Source organism: Accipiter gentilis, chromosome 4, assembly GCF_929443795.1.
Source record: "Accipiter gentilis chromosome 4, bAccGen1.1, whole genome shotgun sequence".
In the NCBI taxonomy this organism is placed as follows: Eukaryota; Metazoa; Chordata; class Aves; order Accipitriformes; family Accipitridae; genus Astur; species Astur gentilis.
In genome coordinates, this window is record NC_064883.1 from 332,006 (window position 1) to 349,463 (window position 17,458).

The following is a 17,458-nucleotide window of genomic DNA, read 5'->3' on the forward strand; positions in this document are numbered from 1 at the left end:
GCTCAGAGGCCTGGCGTGATGAGTTGTCCTGCAGTCTGTGTGTCGGGCTCCTCGCTGTAGCATACCTCTTAGTTAATCGCCAGCTGTGGGAGTCCTTGAAGCCAAACTCAAACGAACAATTTCATCCCTTAAAGGAACTGACTGTGTCATCTAGGCAAATCTTGGGCTTCATCTCTGGTCCTCAGGATGCAAATGGAGTAAAAGTATTCATGTTATCTGTTTCTTCCTGAGGTCAGAGGCACGTAAGAAGGCTGCTGCCTGGCGTCACCCATTCGTGCATGCATGAGCTCCTAGGTGTGCGAACTGCACCCCCAGGAAGGAACGTCTGTAACTGTGGCGTTTGTCATGTCAATTATCTTTTGTTCTCCCATTTTGAGGAGGACTGTGAAGTGAATGTAATGATGCTAGTCCTGTGAATCCTAGTCCTTTTCAGGTTTAAAAATAATTTTTAAAAGAATTACTTTTTAGTTAGGAAAGCTGATGAGGTTTTCTTCACAGGGTTGGGAGAGCCTGGCATGTTGTTTTTTGCGGGAAGATGTCAGGACTGAAGCCAGATGCAGTTAAGGAAACACAGTGCTATGAATGCAAGCAACTGATGGAAGAGTGTCACCTGGATGAGTGTTTCTTGTAATATGTTACTAGCGTATGGTGTCTCCTCACATCTCATTTCTCCGCTGTGTAGTTCGATGTGTCACTTGTTCAGCTGCTGCTGCTCATTAAATATAAATCTCCATTGGCAGGAGCAGTTACAGGGTCGTGGATCTTGGACCAAGATCCTCAAAACCCCCTAGCTATGCGAGGTTTCCCTGCCGCACGTGCACTGCCTTTGTGTCCTGACGCTCTGTTTCTCCAGAAATGTCAGTATTTGCGTGGGGAGTTTCAAGGACCTGCCTGTGGACGCGACGGCCCCTACACCCCTGATGTATTCTTCTGGTGCTGCATCCTCTTCTTCGCCACCTTTGCCCTGTCAAGCTTCTTGAAGAAGTTTAAAACCAGCCGCTACTTTCCAACCAGAGTAAGTAGAAGGAGGTGGCCAGTGTCCATCTCCGCACTCGTTTCCCAAAATGGCTTTCCTGGAGCACTAAGCAGTATTTGCCCTGCCTTGGTCAAGCTGGGAAACGTTGGCCTTGCAGGCCAAGCTCTCCAAGAGCTTGGATGTCCCACACTCATTTCCATGAGTGCAAAATCATCGTAGCGTTTCCCACCTGCCTCGTGACCTGCCCCAGATTGAAGATTTTTGGGGTTTGATTTTTTTTTATTTTTTTTCTTCTCCTCAGGTAGTAGGAAGTCAGGTTTCCCAAAGTTTTGGGGGTTGGGGTTTTCGGTTTGTTTTTTTTCCCCTACCTTCTGCGCATTATGTGCTCGAGTGGAAAGTAGATTCGAATGAGGAGCTTCCTTTTGAGGACTAAAGGATGCCTCAGTGCCTTGTTGCCATTGTAGCTGTGAGTGTAGCTGTAGTGGCAGACATGTGTTTTCTTATTTTTAATATTATTATTATTATTTTTAGATTTTGACTTAAACCAACCCTTGTTGGCCTAGTTAAGCTTTTTTTTATTGTCTGACCCCAGATCTCACAGGGACAAACACAGCAGCAGTATCTAAGCAAGGGATCAGGCTGCATGTGCTCAGAGGGGTGGTGGGATTTGGTTAAGCAGCCTTAATGTTGTGGATGTCTGCAACTTTTGCATCTCACCTTACGGCCCTGTTTGCCATGCCCCTCTCACCTCTGGTTTCTCGCCCCAGGTACGGTCCACAGTGAGCGACTTTGCTGTTTTCCTCACCATCGTCATCATGGTGCTCCTTGACTTTGTGGTTGGGATCCCATCGCCGAAGCTCCAGGTCCCCCATGCGTTCAAGGTAACGGGGTGTTTTGGCACGTGGGGGTGCCACAAGGTGATGCCGGGGCAGGGCAGGGCTGAGTCTGGAGGAGATGCTGGTGGTGTGACCATCTCCTCTTCCACCTCCAAGTGCCTTGCTTCCTCCTGGAAACGAGAAGATGGCCCCAAAACTAGATACCTACAGGGGAAGTATCTAGAGCTGCTTGCAAGGAGGAGACTGGCACTGCTGAAGCCCCCGGGAGAGGGGGACATGAAGCCAGGGCTGGGAGGTGCTCTGACGCAAGGAGGGAGGGGAAAATGAAAGCCAGTGGAGTGCCTGGGCTGGGAGACAATGCTGATGTGTGGGCTTTGTTGCAGCCTACCAGAGACGATCGCGGGTGGTTCATCAACCCCATAGGACCCAACCCTTGGTGGACGGTGTTGGCTGCGCTCGTCCCAGCTCTGCTCTGCACCATCTTGATATTCATGGACCAGCAGATCAGTGCCGTTATTGTGAACAGGAAGGAGCACAAGCTGAAGGTAAGGGCCTGCGAGAGATGACTCCAGCCCCTTCTGGGCTGCAGGTCTGGGGGGAAGCTCTTATTCCCGATGCTTTCTGAAGGCATTGGTTTGGGACAAGGTCAGGCTGCGTGGCAGGATGCTCTCCTGGATTAACGATGATGCAGGGAGCAAGTGACAGGGCAGTTCAGATGAGCAACCTTTTGGAGGAGCAAATTAATCTTGGAGCAATAGAGAACTGCGTTTTTGTTTTAAAATGGCAGCAGCAGCAGGTGTGGGGAATGAATTGTTTTGATGCGCTGCCAGGGATAACTCAGAGTCACACCTTCCTTGCAAGTGGTACAGTTTTCTTTGTGAGTGGAAAAAATGGTTTGGTGCTTTTGGGTTGTGGCTTGTTGTTTTTTGGAGAAGTATTTAATGCACAAGCTCTGCATATCCATTGTGTCTGAACTCCTGCCAGATTTTCATGCCAGGTGCTTGTGCAAAGCCTGCGTACACCCTTGCTTGTTTCCATTTCTTGTTTTGAATTCTGAAGAAGTTGACTTGTGCTCGAGCAGGGTTTGAGTCTGACTTGCGACGTTATCCTTGCTCTTGTGCTATGGGATGCTCTGTTTCTTGTTTTCCTGCCTGCAGAAAGGATGCGGGTACCACCTGGACCTTTTTGTGGTGGCCGTGATGCTCGGGGTGTGCTCTGTGATGGGGCTGCCCTGGTTTGTGGCTGCGACCGTCCTGTCCATCACCCACGTGAATAGCCTCAAAGTAGAGTCTGACTGCTCAGCTCCAGGAGAACAACCCAAGTTTCTGGGGATACGAGAGCAGAGAGTCACTGGCTTGCTGATCTTTGTGCTCATGGGCTGCTCTGTCTTCTTCACTTCCGTGTTAAAGGTGAGAGGAAAATGCAAACCACCCAACAACCGTGAGCTTGTTGGAGGTTACAGAAAAACAGTCCCCTCTCTGCAGGCCTGAGTAGTTAGTTGTGGAGCGGAGGAGGAGGAGGTGGTCCCAACCCTTGGGGCTTGACCAACGGTGGGAACCAGCCTCGGTTAGGTTTTGCAGCCCTTCAGGCCCCCATTTGGTGTGCTCGAGGCGAGCAAGCAACGCAACTGCTTGAATTTTTGGGTGTCTTTCAGGCCCACCCATGTTTATGGGTTACAGTTGAGCATATTCAGACGAGCACATCTGCTCTGTTTCAAACAGGCAGCCCTTTAGTGGCTGCAATTTGCTCCCCAAATGCCGCGGAGCAGCCGTTCCCAGGAGCTAAACACACTGAGGTCATCCCTGTGGGCTTCCTTGCACGTTCCTCCCACAAAGTAATCTCGTCTCTAGGCTAAAAGGAGGCCTGTGGCCTTTGCCTGTTGCCCCAAGAATAGGCAGAAGTGTTTCTTCTACCGCCAGAGAATGCGGCATAGGGTAGCACGGGTGAAATTGCCTATTTTCCTCCAACCTTTCTGGAAAATAGGATTATTCTGAGGAGAGATAACTCCCAAGTTCAGCCTAAAGCAGAGCCTTAGCTCACTCGTGCGCACAAAATGGCAAAACAATGGTTAATATCTGACCCATCTCTAAGCCTGAATGGAAGCTGGAAAGCTTCAAGCAATTTTAGGCAGTGCCTGTGGAAGAGGGTGGTAATACTGAAAATGCAATACAGAAAAAGAAACGATTGCATTCTTTCTTTTTTTTTCTTCCCCCCCCCCCCCCCCAGTTTATACCAATGCCTGTGCTTTATGGCGTCTTTCTCTACATGGGTGTGTCATCGCTCAGAAGAATTCAGGTACGGACTCTTTTACAGCGTGCAGCATGTCGGCTCCCTGGTATTTTGTCTCTGTAGCAGCAGGGAAAAAAGCAGTGGCATGGGAAAAACTTCTCGCAGAGCAAGCAATGAAACTCTTTTGTGTAAGAAAGAGATTGGTGGAGGCACAGGAGGTAGATAGGGCTGGGAGGACCAGGCAAGTTCAGCGCTCTCTGTTGCAGGGTTTAGGGCAGGTCAGTGTTTGGTTACGTGAAAAGCGGGGGAATTTGGTGCAAAGGGAAGGCAGTTTCTACCACTGGTGGAAATCCTCGCAGGGGGATTCAGTGGGCTGAGAAATGCTAATAATGGAATGGCATGGAATAGTTGCCGTTTGGTGGACAGCTCTCAGGGGCAAGCCGGTTGCTAGATGGAGCGAAGGGAAAATGGGTGCTGCTCCCAGGAGGAATGCGGTGGGATCCAGGAGTTCTGACGGCAAGCGAGATGCTGCAAAGTGCCTCCACGTCTCGAGAGGGCCAGCAACTTGCCGCAGTCCCAAGGTGGCAACCTTTCCCTTTTATTTCGCAGTTCTTTGATCGCTTGAAGCTGTTTTGGATGCCAGTGAAACACCAGCCGGATTTTATCTACCTGCGGCACGTGCCCTTGCGAAAGGTGCATTTCTTCACGGCGATCCAGCTGACCTGCCTCGTCCTGCTCTGGACCATCAAGGTGTCCCGTGCCGCCATCATCTTTCCCATGATGGTAAGAGCTGCCACCGCTCGGCAGCGGGGTGTTTGCAGCGTTGTTGTGAGAGGTGGCATCGTCTCTGAGCTCACCGCATCTTCCCTCTTATTCGTGAAGGTTTTGGCTCTCGTATTTGTCCGGAAAGCGATGGATTTCTGCTTCTCAAAGCGAGAGCTCAGCTTTCTGGATGACCTTATGCCAGAAAGGAAGAAGAAGTTGGACGATGCCAGAAATGAAGCTGGAGAAGAAGAAGAGGTAAGGCTTGCTGTGTCCTCGGGGCTGGACATCTCCGTGTGTCTGTGAGATTGCCTGTTTCTCTTACAGCTTGTCTGGAAATGTTGGGGGAAGATCAGCACTCAATCGAAATAGATCCCAATAGCCTGTAACTTTTGTAACCTTTGTTTCCTCAAGTAGCAGTGAGCTGAACGCTTGAATACAGGTGTAATTTTTAAAACGAGTCGTTTTTCACAAAGGTCATTATCATTATGATGATTATTATTAGATGATGCTGCTGCTGCTGCTGGCAAGACTTGCTCATAATCGTGTTTTGAACACACAATCCCCCTGCCCCGAAATCTTTGGAGTGAACGGTTTCTCCCCTGCTGCACTAATACCTATAGCTGCCAAGGGGCAGAAGCGGAGGGCAGACTGCTAAGTTTGTGCTGGGCATTCAGCTTATCTCCACTTTGATCAAAGACAGAGAACGTGATTTGTCCCTTTTTTACATCAGGAGTCCAGGAGGGCCATGGAAGCTGCTGCTGCTGCAAGTTCAGTTCAGCTGAACGTGGGGAAGACCAGTAACGTGGATATCCCAAAGCAAAGCAGTGACGGGTAAAGCCCCACCAAGCGCCAGGACCCCCGGCAAGATTAGCTTGATGGTGTTTGGCAGAGTTTTCTCCACTTGCCTCTTTGTGGGGCATCCCACAGAAACCAGCAGGCAGCTTGGTGGGAAAATCGAATTCGGGGGCAGGGCTGCAGGAAGTGATTGCAAGGCTCTGACCGCAAGCAGAGTGGCTGCAGCACTTGCGTTTGACCCCCAAACCTTGCCTCATCAGTGCTTTTACGGTAGCTGGAGATCCTCATACTTAACACATGAGGAGTTGCAGGCGTGATCTGTACCAGCAGTGGCTTAGGAACCCGGACCGGGGCTAAGCCCCAGCAAGAGCCTTTGCACAGAGCTGTTGCTCTGCAGCTCCCCGGCTTGCCTCCCAAAACTCCTCATCCAGCAAAACCTCCCACGGTTATGCAGAGCTTTGATTCTCGGGGCTCCGCTGTTCCTCTTGCTGATGCTAATGCCCTTGGTGGCATCAGTTCCCATAATCACGGATTGCTATGTAAAATATTTATTGCAGGACTGATCCTTCTGAGATTGTTATCCTGGATGAAATGTCACAAACGACCATATGGAAGGCTCTCACTTTGAAGACAGAAACCCTTTGAATCCAGGGAGGAAAAAGGTAAAGGATTGCATGTGATCGTGACCGTGCTCCTCAGCAAGCGACGGCGCACACCTACGCTTTTCCCACGCTTTGGCCAGCAAGGCTGAGCAAACGGCCTGTCCCTGGGAACAGGCAGTGAGGACCGTGGCATGCAAACCAACTCCTCTCTGCTGGGGTGGTCCCCCAAACAGGGCTGAATCAGCAGCAGCTGGCAGGTCTTCCACTGATGATGCTCTCCCTCTTTTTCTCTTCCCTTCGCCTTTCCCCACTCCCGCTTTTCACGTTTAGGAATCTTGACTTTGAAGGAGAGGAGTGAGAGCGTGACTCGGGGATGTGCCAACGCAGACAGAGGGAGAAAGTGCTTTGTTTCAGTTGGAGGATTCCCATTAAAGCCATGCAGATGTTTTCAGTTATCCTTGGTGTGCTTCAGGCATTCAGTATCTCTAGACCAGCAAGCTGAGGTGAACGTCACAGTCAAGGGGAGTTTGGTGGTGTTCAGTCTGTGTGCGTACGTGCGTGTGGGGGTGTGGGTTTGTAGTGGTAGAGGGACTGCTATGGCTTTATCATTCAGTGCTGCTCTTTTAATACCTAATTCCTCCTCTTTTTTTTTCTCTTTTTTTCAAATGTAAACTGGGAATGTCCAAAATAATTTTCTGTTATATTTGATGCATTCTCCACTTTCTTCTTGATCACAACCGGGTTTTTGGTCTGGTTTGGGGTCCTGGCTTTAATTCACTCTTATGTCTCTTACTGGTACGAGAGGGATGCCCTCTGCGGCAGGGCAGCATAGAGAGCGTCCAAGCAGTTGGCCTAAGGTGAAAGAAAAGCATTTGCTCCCTGCGCTCCAGTTTTACCTCTCTTGGTTGGTTTGGTTTGGGGTTTGTTTTTTTTGCTTTGGCTCTGCCATCAGCCTGGGAGCTGCAAAATGCAGAACTGCCACCTTCTTGTCCCCTGGCTGTAAACTGCATCTAAGGGAGCACTTCAGGTATTTGATTTTGCATACACCGTATCGTCACAGGAGCGGCCAGATGAGACCTGGGGCTCTGTGTCCCTGGGCTGTTCCCTCTGTTGTTTCTCCACTTTCCTTCTGTATTGGATCTGGCTGAGTTGGAGTTCCTTTACCCCACAGCAGCCCTCGTAGTGCTGTGCTCTGTACTGGTAGCTAGAAAGCTGTTGATAACACAGCAGTGTTTTGGCCATGGCAGACAGCCAGAGCACACCCAGACACCCAGACATCCAGGCGTCTTCCACATGGAGGCCACTTCCCACCTCGGCTGGCCAACGCAACGCGCTGCCTACCTTCTTCAAGGACGTCAGCAGTTTGATGCTGACGAAGCCCATCTTGTTCTTCTGGACATGTTTCAGGAGGAAAGCATCCTTGGCCAGGTTCTTGTCAGAGAGGTGGAATTCCACCCTGGACACAACCCTCCTGGCCAGCTGCCGGTCAGGGACGGGGTAGCTGTAGTCCAAGAGATCAGCCCCCAGAACATCGCTCGCATCGCAGAAGCTCCCGGCAAAGCAGGGACACGGGTGTGACTTGGTGGCCTTTGGGATGTGCAGCACTGCCCGGTCCCAGCCACAGCGGTGCAGATGGCAGAGTCTGGAGGAGCGGGGTGGCTCAGCTGCGCTCTGAAATGAAATGGAGTTTTATGCTTTTAGAAGCGCGCTTGCCTTCATGCCCCCAGCATCGGTCCCTGCCACAAGTTACGCAGCACATGGCCTTGCACAATCTTGCAGCCAGAGGTGCCTCACGAACAGAGCGCAATCTCTTTGATTACCAGGATACAGGCCAGGAGAGATCTTTGGCCTCCAGTTCACGGCAGTTGTCCCGACTCCCCCAGGCCACACACTGTTCACACAGCGGGAGCGAGAGGCCTGTGTCCTTGGTACCCTTGGGGTGTCCTTGCTAGCGCCGAATCCTCCAAGCACAAGGAGGGGATGTACTAACCCCATCCCTGGGATCCCGTAGAGCGCAAACAGCCCCAGCGCCCCGACACCGGACGTTGGGCAGAATCCAGTCCTTTTCTGGGAGCACGCGGCAGCGGGTACCGTCTCCTCCGGGGTGTCACGCACCCAGGGAAAGGGCCACCCCCTCCCAGGGGGATCCAGAGCTGCTGCTTTTCCCAGCAGGAGACTGAAAGACCTGACAGCACTACTGGAGCGAGGGCTGGGGGAAAGCGTGCCACCGAGCAACACTGCATGGCCTTCCTTCATGCCCTCGACGTCCTTTTTCCTATTTCTGCCTCGCTCCGGTCAACGCAGTGAACAGAAGCGCGGGCAACGGTCACAAACGCATTTGCCATCTGGCGCAAGGAGGCTGTGGCTGCAGCTTGGTGCCCACTCGGCTCGGCTGAATCAACTTGTTCTTCTTCCCCCACCGGAAAAATACTGTTGAAAGCCAAGAGCATTTGCACCCGCAGACCCCGAGAGCCGCCTGTAGGCCCCGGGGCCACCCCAGCCTCCCTTAACTCTTTCCCTCCCCAGGAGGACCTGGGGAGGCTCTTGGGGGTGGGGCGGAACACAGGGAGCCCCCGCATTCCTTCCGGGGAGACGCCAAAGAGTCCTTGGCAGCTAACAGCCAGAAGGGACCATGGCACGGCCACCAACGCAGCTCCCACTGCCTGGGCCCTGGGGCCCCCCAGCGCCCCAGCTTTTCCAGCCATTCGTGCTCCCCAAAACCTTCTACCCTTGAGGTAGGGACCGACCCCAACCCCTGCAGCCCAGGGATGCTCTTGGAGGACAAGAGCAGAGGTGACCGCCGGCCATCGCTCCTGTCTCATTCTCTCAGGCTCAGCCAACCTATGCCGCCTGCCCGCATGGGAGCAGCCCTTCCCTGCAGCCCGGGCCCCCCAGGCACCACCAGCAGGTATGGCACCCCAGTCTGCTCTGGCCCCTTCGCCATCCCCATCACACCCATTCCCCCGGCACTTTTCGCATGGGGGTTCAGCAAGCCCCGGTGAGCATCCTTGCCCTCGCCCGGGCGGCGCGTGCCCAGTAAAGCCCATCTGCAGAGAATTCCCCAAATATTTGGGGCCACCTCTCCCCTTTCACCTCCTAGATGCCAGTCTCCTCCCCGATTTGCAACCCTGTCCCACTGGCACAGCGGCTCACCCCATGGGGATCACCCCGGCCACAAGCTCCCCACGCCCCTGGCCCAGAGCTGGGGGATGTCGGCCATCGGGGCCGGCTCGGTGGGTGCCCCCAGAGAGTCCCCCCGGCCCAGCACGGCTCCCCCTCACCCACACAGGTCTGCAGAGGGCTCCATGTGGCTGCCTCTTCGACCCCCGGGTCTTCCGCATCCAGTGGACAACCACCGACCTGCCTCCACCGGCCACTTGTCTTTTTAATTAAAAGCTCCTTCTCCAGAACTGCTTGGTGCCTGTGTGGGACGGGGAGGGAGCACAGGGGGCACCAAGAAACAGCCCCCAAGAGGTGCAAAAGCCCCACTGAGCCCCAAATCTGAGCCAGCAAGCCACAAGGGGAACCCAGCCACCCCCAGGGCCCAGTCTCCACCAGCTGGGCAGGCGATGGTGGGGGGACGGGAACGGGAACAACTCCCCTCTCCCCTTCCGCAGGGGAAGCAGCCCTTTGGTGGGGAAGCCAGTACAGACAGGTCCCTGCAGGACTCACGGACACGGCCCCATGCAGAAAGCAGCACAGAGCCCCTGCGACAACAACAGACCTTGGGGGCCGGGGGGGACACGGGCACACACGACAACAAGGGCTGCAAGGCCTTCGTCTTGAACACCACCAGCGTCCCCTCCAGCGGGGACAGGGCTCGGTGCACAGCCCTTCAAAGCCTCAAGACCATCACGGCCTTCCTCGGGTCCCACTGACCTCAGCCCCCAAGAGCCCAGCTTTGCCTCACTGACACAGCAACATAACCCCAAATCACCCCAAGAATGGCGAGGGAGGGAGCTGCAGGCCAGGCACGGACCCTCCTCCGCTTGTCTGGCTGTGCCTTGGGCAGCCGCAAGACCAGGAAGTGGGGAGAAAAAATCAGAAGGGAAAAAAAAAAAAAAAAATCACTGCACCGGCCAGAAAGTGCCCGAAAACTTCATCCCTCTTCATTGCCCATTTCCCATGCGAGCTCCACAACCTGGGAGCAACGCAGCCAATAGAACCTTCGAGAAGCAGACTCACAGCCTGCTGCAGCTGGCCCTGCTCGAGCAGCCGAGGTGGGCTGGATGATCTCTAGAGGTCTCTTTCAGCATCCATTCTGTGCTGCTGTGACTCTGTCTCTGTCGTGGTTTAACCCCAGCCAGCAACTAAGCACCACCCAGCCGCTCACTCACTCCCCCCCCACCCAGTGGGATGGGGGAGAAAATCCGGAAAAAGAAGTAAAACTCGTGGGTTGAGATAAGCACGGTTTAATAGAACAGAAAGGAAGAAACTAATAATGATAATACTAATAAAATGACAACAGCAATAATAAAAGGATCGGAATGTACAAATGATGCGCAGTGCAATCGCTCACCACCCACCAATCGACACCCAGCTAGTCCCCGAGCAGCGATTCCCCCCCCACTCCCCAGTTCCTATACTAGATGGGATGTCGCATGGTATGGAATACCCTGTTGGCCAGTTTGGGTCAGGTGCCCTGGCTGTGTTCTGTGCCAACTCCAGCTTTCTCGCTGGCTGGGCATGAGAAGCTGAAAAATCCTTGACTTTAGTCTAAACACTCCTCGGCAACAACTGCAAACATCAGTGTTATCAAGGTTCTTTGCATACTGAACTCAAAACATAGCAGTGTACCAGCTACTAGGAAGACAGTTAACTCTATCCAAGCTGAAACGAGGACACTTTTAACCACTTAACATTCCGTGAGAAATACTGCAAGAGCTCAAGAAGAAAGAGCAGAAAGACAGGAGACAGGTGAAAGCCTAGAGCGCCAGCTAGACGGAATGAAAGACCCTCTTCCTTCTCTGAAGCTTCAGCAAGGCTTCCTTCACCTGCTTGTTCCTCCGACTGTCAATGACGGGGTTCAAACTGGGGCTGACGAAACTGTAGAAAAGGGAAAGAACTTTCTCCCTCCCAGAGGAGTTACCGCTCCTGGGCCCCGCGTACACGAAGATGGCGTTTCCATAAAAGACACCCACCACGGTCGGGTGGGAGCCACAGGTGGAGGTGGTTTCGTGCCATCCTGGCACAGAGCGGATGCGCAGATCGGTGGCCAGGCTGTCCAGGGAGCAAATCGGGATTAGGGCTAAAGGGAAGAGGAAGAAGCACACACAAACAGCAAAGATCAGGACTTTATTGGCAGGAGCGGCAGGGCAGGCCAGCTTTGAGACAGCAAGAATTTCACAGGAGAAGTGGACAACCTCGCAGGGGCCACAGAAAGGCAGGTGTAAAGCCAGAGAGGCTTGCAGTGTACCAAATACAAACACCAAAGCCCACAAAACCGTGGCAAGGGTGAGGCGCAGCCTCCAGATCACGATGAGGGCATAGCACAGGGGACGGCAGATTGCCACATAGCGAACGTGAGACATGATGGCCAGCAGCACGCACGCCGTAAGTGCAAAGATTAAATAAAGATGGCTCTGTGCCCCACACCCAGCAAAGGAGGGGGTTCTGCCTTGTCCAAGGAGGCTCCTTAGCATACGGGGGACATTGCTGGAGGCGTAGCAGATGTCCGCGATGGAGAGGTGGCAGAGGAAGAAGTACATGGGGAGGCAGTAGTCCAGGCAGATAAGCAGAAAGACAAGTGCGTTTCCCATCAGAGTGGCAGAGCAGAGGGCAGAGAAAAGGCCAAAGAGGCAGCGCTGCAGGGCTGGGGTGCTGCAGAACCCCAGGAGGACGAATTCTGTGACCGTCGTTTCATTCTGCACGCTGTGCTGGAGGTGAGGCAGCACAAACTGCGACCACGGAGATCTGGAAGCGAAGGAGCAAGGAAAAGGAAAGAAAAAGGAGAGTTTTCCTAAGAATGTTGCGCAGGAGGAACCGCTGCACCGGCTCACCAGCACCTGGTTCTGCTTCCCCAGCATGAATGACACGTCTGTCCAGGGCACCTCCCCCAGCACCCAAAACAGACTGCACCCCTGCACAGCGCAGCCCACCCTGCCTGCACCCCCCCATCACTCCAAACCACGCTACACCCGCACAGGCTGCACAAACCTGAACGGCACCACCCAGCTGATCACTGCGCCCACCCCACGGCTGGACCTCCCAGACAAGTGGCCCCCAGCCCCTCACTGACCATCCCTGACCCATCCCTGACCCCATCCCTGACCCCCTCATCGACCCCATCCCTGACCCATCACCAGACCCCTCTCCCCCTCCCCTTTCCCCCTTCCTTCCTTCCTTCCTTCCTTCCTTCTTCCCCCGCTCCCCCGTTCCCGTCCCCTTCCCGCCCGTACCCACCTGCCGGCCCCGCCGCCGCTGCCGTCCGCCTTGCTCCCCGCTGCTGGGCCGAGCTCGCCGCAACGGCCCGACCCGCAGCCTCCCGCTGCCCACCGGCCTCTCGCCTCACCTCCCGCCCGTCCCCACGCACCGACCCCTCTGTGCCCACGCCACCTCGCTCCCGGCCCCACCACCCCGGGCGTAGCGCGTCCCCCAGCACCCCGGCCCGGGCCCCCGCGCCCGCTCAGACGACCCAGCAGGCCCGGGCTGAGCCCAGCGGGGGCGTAGGCCCCGGGGAGGGGGGGAGGGGGGACTCCCCCCCTCCCTCGTGCCAGCGAACGGCCGATGGAACCCTGCCGCCTGCCGCGGCAGCCGTAACCAGGGCAACCCAGCAGACCCCAACGGTCGCAGATCGCTGTGGCTGAGCGCACAGGAAGGCCTCTGGTGTCCCGGTGTGCCCACCTGCCTTCGAGCGAGGGGAGCCCGGCGGGCCTTGTCCTGCGCCTCCTGAGGACGAGGGAAGAGCCTCGGCGTGCCTGAGGGGCTGGGGGCTGCTCCCCGGCTCGGCCTGGCCATAGGTGGGGGTGGCACCAGGCCCTGGGAGGGAAGGGACAGAGGACAGAGGGGTGTCTGCGACAAGGGGGATGCCCCCATACAGACAAACCCCAGCCCCATAGCGGGAGGAGGAGGAAGAGGGAGCCAGTCCCGTCCCCCCAGGGCGAGGAGGGGTCCATGTGCTCCGGGGCAGCCAGAGGGCTTCTGGGGAGGGGGGATCAGGGGGCTTAGGGGAGTGACATTGGGGTACTTTGCGACACCCTGTGGCAGCCAGCCCTGCTCCCGCAGTGTCTGGGAGGACAGTGTTGGGACAGGATGGGAGCGAGGAGCCCCTGAGCACAGCCACCTCTGCCCCCACCACCCCTGGGGTGGCAGGGGGTCCTCCTCACCCCTTTCCTCCCTCCCTCCTGCAGGATGGCGGAGAGACCCCCTGGCCACGTTAGGCAGGCCTGGGTGGAGAAGGCTGGAGCTGCCCCGGCTCCCAGATCCAGGCCAAAGCCCCATGAGATGTCCGAGGTCCAGCTGCTGCGGGCAGGTGAGTGTGCGGGTGCTGTGGAGCAGGGGGCTCCCCAGCCTGTCCTGCCTTGTCCTGGGCCAGGCTCACATCCCCCAGCCAGGCTGGCATCAGAGCTCCCACAGCGCAGTGGCCGGGAAGGGAGCTCTGTTCTGGCGTTCTGGGACAGGGACTCTCCCTGTGCCCTGGTGCCAGCGCATCCCTTACCAGACCACAGCAGGGCCCCCTCCCTGTGCTGCCCTCCAGCATCACACCCTCTCTCCTGGGGCACACAGGGGACACCGGTGTCCCAGCCTTGAGCAAGGGCTTGTGGCATCCCTGGGAGCTGGGCAGAGGGCTCGGGTTTTCCCTGCTGCTTGCCCCCCAGCCCTTCCTGCTCTCTCTTGGCCAGATCTGTGCTGCTCTGCCTTGGCTTTGCCCAGGGAGGAAGACAATACCCTGGACATCATTCGAGCCTTCCTCAGGAGCAGACCAAAGGTATCCGTGGCCACTTCTATGAGGCTGTGCCCGTGTCTCCCAGCCTGTCTTTCGGCCCCTGTCCCGTGCTCAGGAGGTGCTGGGGGCTGTGCTGGGCCCCCCACCTGGCTGTCTCTCCCCCCTGACACTGTCTGTCTGTCTGTCTCCTCCCTGGCTGGCAGCAAGAGGCCCAGAAGCTGAGGTTTCTGGCCTCCATCTGCACCGTCTGCAGCACCACCAGCGTGGACTCCGCTGTGTGGGACATGCTTTACTTCTGCCAGCCGGAGGTGGTGGAGACCATCGAGGTGAGGGGACGGCCAGTCAGGCTGAGGCAGGGGCAGGGGCAGGGGCAGCAGGCAGCGACACAGCCCCGGGGGCAGATGAGAGCTTGGCCAGGCAGGGGGGTTGCGGATGAGCACTGCTCCAGGTCTCCATCCTTGGAGATGCTCCAAAGCCACCTGGGCGGCCTGGCTGGATGTTTGCAGGTCCCTTGGCCAGCCTGTGGCTCTGTGACGGGCACAGCCCTTCCAGCCATGGGGCTTGGGACCACTGGGTGCTGGGTGGGGAGGGGGTGCCAGGATGGGGGCACCTGGGCTCTGCCAGCCCCACAGGCTCTTGCTGGGCGAAGGAAACTGCCCCATCCTGAGCTGTCCCACGCTGCTGTGCTCCCCAGGTGCTGCTGCAAGAGGAGCCCGCTGGCCCCCAGGGCATTATGGTGCAGCAGCAAGCCATGCTGGCCATCATCTCCATGAGGTACCTGCCCCAGCCCCCAGCTTGGTGGCCCCAATGGCACCGGTCCCAGGTGGGGGGCATCCCCAGTCCTGGGTCTGAGAGGGAGGCAGAGAACAGGGCAGGGGGTGCCACAGGGTTTTCCCCGCAAAGGCAAGTGCCAGTGTGATGGAGGGTTGAGGGGTCCCCCATGGCATGGGGCTCAGCTCAGGTCTCTAAGCCCAGGGTCTGCCTCCTCCTCTGTCCCCGCAGCAGAGCGGGGCTGCTTCTGCAGGAGAAGAAGAACAGCCTCCTGTATGCCTGCTTCTGCAACATCTTCCACCTGCCTCCTCAGGAGGACACTCAGGGCCCTGATGCTTCACTCTGCTCCAAGGTGTGCCAGGGGGTGAACCATGGGGAGTTCCCTGGCTGCGAGGCCCCTTCCTGGGCACCGCAGGGCCATGGCCGTCCCCTGCCAGGCTTCCAGGGCTTCCCCCAAGACTCTGTCCCCCTCACAGACCCTGGCCACGATGGACAGCATGCTGCAGGTGCTGGTACGCAGTGCCGGCACCCTTGGCATCGTGGAGCTGCAGAACATCTTGGAGGTCTGACCTTGGCACAGGGTCCCCATGGGCAGTGACCCCTGGCTTGAGCGGTGCCCACCCCCAGCACCTGGTGCAAGGAGGGGGGCAGGGAATGTCTCTCCTTACCAGCCATGCCCCCCCCCCACCCCCCTGCCTCCTGGCTCCCGCCAGAGCCCCTTCTCCTGCCCCAGCCCACGCCACCTCTGCAGCCTTGCCCGCTGCCCGTCCTCCCCAACACTGCCTCCCAGATGGACCTGCCTGTCTGGCAAGGGGAGCCCAGCCCTGGGGCTTTCCCCCTCCAGCTTCACCATGGGCCATATCCCAGAGCCCCCACCACAGGTCCCCAGTGAGGTGGTCACCCCAAAGCCTTGGAGTCCTTGGGTGGGAGGCAGAGGGATGTTTTTTGGTGGGGAGTGAATGGAAGGCAGCAGAGGCAGCAGCAGAAGCGGGATGCAGTGACCTGCCTGCCCGCAGCAGGTTGCTGTGAGGGGCAAGAAGGACACATGCCCCATCCCAGGCACTGCCCCAGAGCAAGCCTGGCTGTGCCATGCTGTGCCATGCCACCTCCCTGGCACACCAGCAGCTTTTCTCCTCCCAGCTGCTGCTGCCCTTCACCGATTCCCAGCTGGCAGAGGTGCAGGAGAGGGCCATGGCACGGATCGCCAGGCTGGTGAACTTCATCACCACCTACTCCCTGCCGCAGGTACCGAGCTCCTGGTCTGGGCAGCCCCAGTGCCCTGTCCCTGTGCCCCTGAGCCCCGGCACCTCCCAGGGAAGCTGGGCACCCAGCCAGCAGGTCGGGAGCAGGGGTCTTTGCCCTGCCCCTGTCCTGTCGATGCTCTCTCCCAGGGCAGGGCAGGGCAGGGCAGGGCTGCCCCGGGCACAGGCAGGAACCTGGGTCCGGCAGCCCTGCCCTGCTCTTGGCTGCTGCCTAGCTGCTCTGGGAGCAGCTGGGGCTCCCGTTGTGCTCACACTGCCTCTCTTCCCCCAGGTCTGCCCCTGCTTTGCCCAAGCCACAGTCCGCAGGCATCAGTGCTCCAAGACACATCAGTTTGTAATGCTGGGGAAGCTGGTGGGGCACCTCACCCTCTGTTGCACCTGCAAGGACAAGGGGATGCGTCCTGAGGCTGCAGAAGCTCTCTATCACCTGCACACGTTTGTCCTGCAGCAGAGAAGTAAGACAAGCTGTGTCGGGCTGGATCCCCCAGGCATGGGCAGTCAGGGGCCACTCTCCTTGACGAGAGAAAGCCTTATCCAACCTGCCTGCCTGCCTGCAGTCTGAAAAGTCATTTTGCCTTGCCCCCGCTCACAATAGCCCTGGACCCTCCCTGGGTACCTGCTCCCTGGACCTGTCTGGTGCCCTTTTTCTTTGCCAGCAACTTTTCTGCCCAATGCTCTCAGACTGCACTTCCACTTCTGCACCCTCTCTCTAAGCACCCCGTTTTTGCTCCCCCCCAGGCAGGTGGCCCTGGCTGCATGGCACAGAGCAGCTGCAGCTCCAGGAGGACTGGAAAGCAATGAAGCCCTGGCAGCTTTTGAAAATCAGCCACACCCGCAAAATCTTCTTGGTAAGAAGTGCCTTTGGCTCAGTGTGAGTGAAGGGACACCCGATGCGTGGGGATGATAGGGGCTCACGCTGTTCCTGAGCAGGGGCTAGGCAAAGGCCCTCAGGGAGCTTCAGTCCCCTGCGGGACCCTGATGCCCACCATCAGTCTCCTCCCCAGCTCAGCCTGGCTCCGTGCCCCGCTCTCACTGCACAGTCAAGATGCTCTGGGTGATGCTCTGGGTGAGGCAACAAATCTCCCCTCCTCTCCTTCATCCTGCAGATGTTCACAAAATACCTCCAGTCCTCCGACCAGGCAGACATCATCCTCATGGCTATCAAGAGCTTGAGACACCCAAGCGCCTACAGCATCAGGCTGGCTGCCCACATGGTGGATGTCCTTGTGGCGGACCGTGCCTTCCAGCCGGGGCAGGTGAATAGCCCATGGGTGGCACAGCTGATGCTCCAGCCCACTGGGGGACTGTTCCTCCCCTGGCTCTGTGCCTGGCTAGCA

General features: G+C 57.1%; 1 protein-coding gene across 6 annotated transcripts in view; it reads left to right on the top strand.

Annotated features, from left to right (window-relative positions):
• Nucleotides 1-711: 711 nt before the first annotated feature.
• The window catches only part of LOC126037576 (electroneutral sodium bicarbonate exchanger 1-like), a 238,885-nt gene continuing 222,138 nt past the window's right edge, over nt 712-17,458 (top strand). Inside the window, exons 1-10 of one of the 6 annotated variants that reach the window (XM_049797970.1) lie at nt 712-1,015; nt 1,744-1,857; nt 2,196-2,357; nt 2,970-3,221; nt 4,039-4,107; nt 4,651-4,824; nt 4,924-5,061; nt 5,537-5,637; nt 6,159-6,263; nt 6,534-7,671. In XM_049797970.1, coding sequence (XP_049653927.1) covers nt 794-1,015; nt 1,744-1,857; nt 2,196-2,357; nt 2,970-3,221; nt 4,039-4,107; nt 4,651-4,824; nt 4,924-5,061; nt 5,537-5,637; nt 6,159-6,246 — 1,320 coding nt within the window. In that variant the 5' untranslated portion in view covers nt 712-793 and the 3' untranslated portion in view covers nt 6,247-6,263; nt 6,534-7,671. Of the gene's footprint in view, nt 1,016-1,743; nt 1,858-2,195; nt 2,358-2,969; nt 3,222-4,038; nt 4,108-4,650; nt 4,825-4,923; nt 5,062-5,536; nt 5,638-6,158; nt 6,264-6,533; nt 7,672-17,458 lie in introns of those variants that run through there. The other 5 variants (XM_049797969.1, XM_049797968.1, XM_049797971.1 and 2 more) reach the window with 5 other exon arrangements.